Source organism: Pinus tabuliformis, chromosome 5_2 (genome assembly GCF_031772625.1).
Source record: "Pinus tabuliformis cultivar Carrire ecotype Pingquan chromosome 5_2, CPIR1, whole genome shotgun sequence".
Taxonomy (NCBI): Eukaryota; Viridiplantae; Streptophyta; class Pinopsida; order Pinales; family Pinaceae; genus Pinus; species Pinus tabuliformis.
In genome coordinates this window covers 521,128,107-521,135,058 of record NC_142306.1, presented here as the reverse complement: position 1 = coordinate 521,135,058, position 6,952 = coordinate 521,128,107, and the positions used below count along the sequence as shown (strand labels likewise).

Sequence of the window (6,952 nt, the reverse complement as noted above, 5' to 3'; positions counted from 1 at the left end):
AGGAAACGTATAGATTAAGGACTTGTAAAGATTTCTTTTAGAAAAATATGAACAAATTGCTTTGTTGGAGAGATCAATTTTGGAGAAGAACTCAACAATGTCAGCTTTTCATAGGCAGAATGATGGATTGTTGCAGATAGTACATGTTGTCAGAGATTGTACAAAGAGGGGAGAAACTGAACATCAGGTAGTGCTTAATGATCTTGTGGGAAGATTAGATACAAGAAGTTCTCTGGATTTATCCTTGCCTCAATACAAATGTTATGGGGAAAAGCTGATATCAGAAAATCAGATTTCTAGTTCTCATTAAGAGCTAGGACTATTGAAATTTGAGATGTTAGCAAAAACTTTGAGTAGGAATTCCAATGCCATTTGTTTGCCATATTTTCATGCAGAAGGGAATAAGAAGACATAATCAATGTTCAGAGAAACATTTGGGCAATGGAGGAAAATTCTACCATTAATGGGACAACAAAGATTGTTGAAGACCATGTTACTAAAGACCCATATCTATCAGACAATTTATCTATAGAGATTGCAGATATTATTCTAGAGTCACCATTGAAAAGCGCGTCAAAAGAGAAACTAATATCTCGTTATATAAGGGTGGTGACTACTTTGAGAAGAGATAAAGAGTTACTTTTGTCTGAAAAACAGAAGAGATTTACAGGCTAAAGAGGCAACGCTTGAGAGAAAGATGCAATCGTAGAGAGATAGTTGCACTCAAAATAAAGCTTGGTTATACGACTAAAAAATTGGATGAATTTATTAAGGGGAATGGACAATTGGTTGTGTCAAGAAGATTTTCAGATTAGGAGTCTACCATTACTTCTGAGTTGGATGATGAATTGCAAGATAACAATAAAAGTATGTTGGAGCTTATTGCATGGGAAGAAAAGGAATACAAAGAGTTATTTGATAGGATAGGATCATAATAGTCATCAAGAGAATGTTACTTATTGGTGCAGATAGAAGAGTTGGAAAATGAGAAGGAAGATATCAAACCAACAAACAAGAATGAAATAGATATACTGATTATTTGTTTGAATGGACTATCAAGGACCAAACTATGTCCTTAAATTTGGCCATTAAAGAATCTGTAGAGCTGAGGGAGAAAAAGAATATGCTTGAAGATATTATTTGTGACAAAGACAGGACTTTGAGTTTAGCTCTAAAGGAAAAAGAAAATTATAAGCAACAAATTAGTTTGAGGGAGAAACTGCTAGAAGAGAAGGAAAATGAATTTAAAAAGCAACAAGTTTTGTTACACCAATCCCTAAAATAATGGCAAGAGTTGAAAGAACAAAACAGTATGCTTGAAACTCTAACATAGCAAAAAGAGAGAACCTTGAATTTATTGACAAAAGGAACAGGAGGAGATGAAGAAGTAAGTTGTTTTGTTGGAGGAAGTTGTGCAAGAAAGTAAAAATTGTACAAGGGCAACCTCAAATGATTTGGAAGGGGCAGGGAAGGAGAAAATTATGCTTGAGGAAACTATTAGAGAGAATAAAAGAACATTAGATCAAGTTATGAATGAGGAAGAAAAGAGAATGGAAATTGAGAGAGTCATTGCAGAGCAAGATATTGCCTTGACATTCGCTCAAAAAGAAATTGAAAATCAAACAAATGAAAAAGTTCTACTCAAAGAATGTCTTGAACATAAGGAAGTATCACTTGAGTGGGAATTGATGCAGATAAAGGAAAAAGAGAAACAAAAAGATTTCTTTCATGCAAAGGTGCAAAAGCTTAAGGATTGCATCATAGACTTAGAAATGAATCAAAAGTGTAGTGAAATGAAATTAACAAGGTATGTTAGGAATGTCATGGATGCATCTTTGAAGTTTGAAGAAATGACATTGGAAAAACTCCATCACAACTTCCTAAGGTAATGAAATTTGACTGTCAACATTTCTCAAATCATCAATTTTCCTATCGTCACTTGAAACATGACAACATTCATGGCAACTGAAGTTTGAGTCATCGCTTTACCAAAGTACATATTTATCGTCTATTTGTAGGACATGTTCACTTGCATTAAAAGAAAAGTCTATTTATAATTTTATAACATTTTACTAGCAAATAAGATTATAGTTTTTCTTTTTAGATCAAGATTCTTGAAGTAAATTGTCCATGTTGATCAATATTTTATGACCCAAAAATATTTACACAAGTTGGATTTTCTACATATGGCCAGTATGGGTTGCTAAAGTGGTTATTGGTGTTTAATCTGGTCTTTGTAGATTGCATGAATTTGTTTTTATGCAAATTAGTGGACACTACAACTAATTGTTGAATGTGATGGTTGTGTAAGATTACAGTATGATTATTCTTCCCTTCATTGTCTTGAAGATAAATGTCAGATTGTTCTCTTATCAAGAGTTAAATTAGTTAAGGTTATTTGCATTAGCATTGGTTAATGTTCTTTCTCAAGTTGAAAGAAGTCGAGCAACAACTTGTCATGCTTAGTGGGCTAGTTAATTCATTTGCGGCAAGGGAGTCACATTATATAAAAATGTGTGACAAAAGATATTGCAATCTCCATAAAGCTAAGGAAGAGGTAATAAGAGTTCTATTATCTCTATCATCTTTTGAATATAATGATAATAATTACCTCAACTAGTTACTTTTTTTTCTTCACTTTGAAATGTATTAACTAATGTAGCAACTTGGTAAGGTTTCTCTAATTTTGCGTGCCTTTTGTCCATCTTTCATTATTCTTTGGTTTCTAAAAACATTAATTTGAGTACAAAAACTACATATATATATTGATATGGCTTAGCAATTGATGGGTTTGCTATGCACGTGTACTTACAATTTACACTGAGACTTAACTTGTATTTAGTGTTCCATTGGGATGTGGCTCCCTTGCTTCCCATGCTTCAACTGAATAGATAGAACACACCTTGATTTCAATTTTCAACATCTTTAGAAATGCCTTTAATCCACCAAATCCATCCAATTACCCCCCAGTTCATTGCTTACCATTCATATTAACAGGAAGTGGTAAACTCTATTGCACACATTTCAAATACTAGAAACCAGTTCACTAGCTACTCCAATTACAAGGGGTCTGCCTTGAGAAATGTCTACCCATGCACTCCATTTTTCCAAATGGGAGGAACATTTCCCCAATGTGTAGACTGTGTTTCCCAAAAAAGGGGTTGTCTGAGCAACCCCCCAGGAAAGGGGGACACTTGGGTGCTCACTTCCTCTGTCCCCCACCAATTTTTTGCCCAACAACCCTTTAAGACAAAACAAGGATAGGGGATTGAGCTTTAAGGAGTTCGTGATCTTGGTACTTAATGGTAATATTAAATTCTTAAAGTAAAAGTTGACATTCTCCTTTATCTTACCTTTTCTATCATAGGTAAGATAAAGGAGAATGTCAAATTTTACTTAAATTTTTAACATTGCCATTAATTGTTTCCAGATGTTTGAGAGTGGTTCCAACGTGATTGGTCTTCAATGGAGAGTATAGTTTTACATTCAATTCAGAGTTAATCAAACTTAACATTTTTCAGGATTTTAGGATTGGAAGGATTATAGCATCTCCAGTGGATTCTAGCATACATGAAGGTATGGAATTGGCATTAGCCAAGACCACTAAGCTATGGGATTTTTCATCATGTAATCATGTACAAGAATTAATATAGAGTCTAGACATGGGTCTCCCTCTAAGTTATCATTTATGTATCATTCTTATTTTCTTGCAAGATAATGTGTTATTTAAAAGAAAACTATATATCTATTTTTTATATATTACATTTTTCCCATATACCCATTTTGAAGGGGTTCATGTTTTGAAAACTTGTACACATTTTCGCATTTCATGCAACTTGGTTGGAACCACTCTCAAAATGTTGGAACAAGTGATGGTTAAAAATTTAAGTAAAAGATGGCACTCTACTTTGACTTTTTAGGATGACATTCTCCTTTATCTTGTCTCTCCTATCATTTTGCATTAGGAATTTATTGTTAGCAATAATGACCAGTGTAACAAACTCCTTAGAGCTAAATGCTCTATTTTTGTTTTGTTTTTAAAGGATCCTTGGTGTGATAGGGTGATATTTTCCTATGGATCCCACGCCCCTTATGGGAACTTGGGTGGGCTCATAGAATTCCAAAAAATCACCTTGAACATCACTAGAAATTGTCAAAATGCCTTGGAAATGTGGTAGATTGTTTTATATGAAATTTCCAAATCTAGAAATGTTGTACAATATGGACAATAATGTTTCTAGGGTCTTTCCTACCATTTTAGTATTTCTAAGCATTTTGGGTGCTGGAATGTTGCTTGGGTAGGCATTTCCTGCAATATAGATTCGTATGTAACTTATGCCAGGAGTATGGGCACTTTATCAAAGACTGTTAGGAGAAAAACCATTGAATTAACCCATCCCCCATATTGAAGAAGGAAGTGGCTTCAAAATGGTGTCAAAGTAACAATAAATAAATAAGTACTCCAAAAGTCCATGAGAACAAGAACATTAGCCCCATAAAATCTCAAAACAAGTACAAGGTTGTGAATATTGATGAATAGACAAGCTAGGGTGATCCCTTTTAAGGCATGGTGAGGACAAATCCTCATATTGATCCAATCATATTGGAAACATAGGATAATGAAGAAGGGAAATCCTCGCTAGTCATTTAGACCCTTCATAGAATGAATATGTTCATCCCACGCATGGGGGGTGCTCTAAAAATACAATTGTCTCCAACTCTCCCTCAAAAGAATGGAACGTCCCTCGTTTGACTTTATCTGGTCCTATAAAATTTGTTTGGTAATGGTATCCTTTGTGACCAGATGAATATGGAGGCAACAAAAAACAAGATGGAAATGGGGAAATGATGAAAGGGAGTTGGAAGCAACAAAAGTGAAGCTGTCAAAAAACAAAAAAATAATAAAACAAGATTTTGATATTCGAAATATAGGGAATACATCTCATAAAATAGGATAGACATCTCATGGAATTGTAGGTAGTTGGCTAGCCTAGAAAAAAGGAGAATTCTAAAAGCATTTATAAAATAGGAGAAGTCAGTGATAGTTCTTCTGCAAAAAATCAAGTCACTTAAGTCTTAGTAGGAAAAATATAGAAACAATATGGAAATGACCCAAATGGATCATACAGGAAGCTAAAGGGTTTTTGGAAAGTCTTGCCATCCTTCGGGATCCTAGTATCATTACTATAGAAAATCATTAAATATCTGATTACAGACTCGGGTGGAACAACTCATATTGATCACCATTTTTAGATCATCAATGCTTGGGTGGTAAAAAATATCATGGAAAAAAGAATTTCCATCTCTCTCGAAGAATTCATATCAAGTTTTTTCCCAATTAACAAATTTATTACTAGAGAATTTAATTTGTTTTTGATAAAAAAGGAAAAGAAAGGAAGGAACATCAACAGGTTCCCTTGAGGGAAGATGGTGAAAGGTATAATGCATGGTTGGGGTTTGAAGATGTAAACTCTAAACATGGTGTAGAAATTTTGGATCTCTGAAATTTCCATCTCATAAGAGGTTACAGATCTACACCACAGAGATTTCAACCCTATTGATGAATCTTATTTCTTTGGAACACCTGCAAGGAACTTCAAATTTTCCACAACACTTCACTTCCAAGCAATCTTAATGTGTAGACACCATAAATACATCAAACTTAGATCTATTCAACACCCCTAAGGGTTAGATCTAATTAACAACACAAAACTGGAATCTATAGTGACATGAAACAATAATAAAACAACCATATACCAAATCTAAAATTATAAAATGGCTTGCTAAATTAACAAAAAAAATAGCCTAGGTTGCCCATTAAATCAACCCAAAAACTAAGACATAAACAATAGAACTCATATTTCAAATTAGTTGTATAACATTAGTTTGTGACAATAATCAATTTACTTCTCATTTACAATAATGAAGATTATAGTACAACACCTTTGTGCATCACAAGCTGGTACACATATGTCCTTTCAACTTATCCCAAGAAACGACTCTTAAGGTTTGGGAATCATGCCCAATCACAACAAACCCTAACCAACAATATGTTAACCAAGCAAGGTGTCTCGCTAAGCTCTACAAGCTAACCCTCGTAGCTTGAAAATAAATCAAAATCACATTCACTGATTTACTCCAGCATAAGCAGACAACATATTGTGACTTTGATTGTTATTCAGGGACAGAAAACTGCACTAAACCTTGAAGAAAAGTGCACAAGATATGTTGTTCAAATTCTTGAGCCGATACTCTGCAATTTCACAACAGAACCAAACATGGCCCATTTTATTCTGATTCCATAGAGCCTAATTCCTCTGCACTATCACATAAGTCATTCTCCAGGGAAAAGCATGCAATAACTAAAAAAATGACTTTAATTGAATGATTAATGTGAGATCAACTGTGTTTATTACTCAAAGAAACAAAAACAGACAATGATTGTCAATGGGTATCCATAAGGTTCAAATTCCCCAAAAACATGTTTCACCTTTTGGGTTTTGTCTGTACCCACCAACTGTTTCTTGGATGAAGGGATCTTCCTAAAATGTTGTAAATTGGATGCATTGTAATATTGTCAAATTAGGGTAGGGCACTTGGAAAATCTGATAAAAAATATATACAAATAAAAAGGGCAAATGACAAACCAAACGATAACACAATTCAATCAATTATTACTACTAAACGCAATTCAAGAGAAAAACATGTACACAGGGTTCATAGCTAGAACTACTAAGTGTGAACTGGTTGCTAGTATTGAAGCCAAAAACAATATCATAATAATATGAAATGCATTTGCATGTGCATGTTGTATAGGTATTTTTTGTGCAAAGACGCGGATGGTGTTTTGAACACATGGTAGATAGAAGAAAATAAATGTGAAAACAAAAACAAAAGTTACTCACCACTTCACAGCCATCACACTGAATCATGAAATGGTCTTGATTATAAG

General features: G+C 33.9%; 1 protein-coding gene across 1 annotated transcript; it reads left to right on the top strand.

Moving 5' to 3' along the window:
* Positions 1–1,481: 1,481 nt before the first annotated feature.
* Positions 1,482–3,478, top strand: LOC149159978 (uncharacterized). Its single transcript, XM_089434484.1, is given in 3 exon segments — positions 1,482–1,901; positions 2,432–2,557; positions 3,431–3,478. Coding segments are annotated over 3 exon segments (594 nt in total).
* Positions 3,479–6,952: the final 3,474 nt, after the last annotated feature.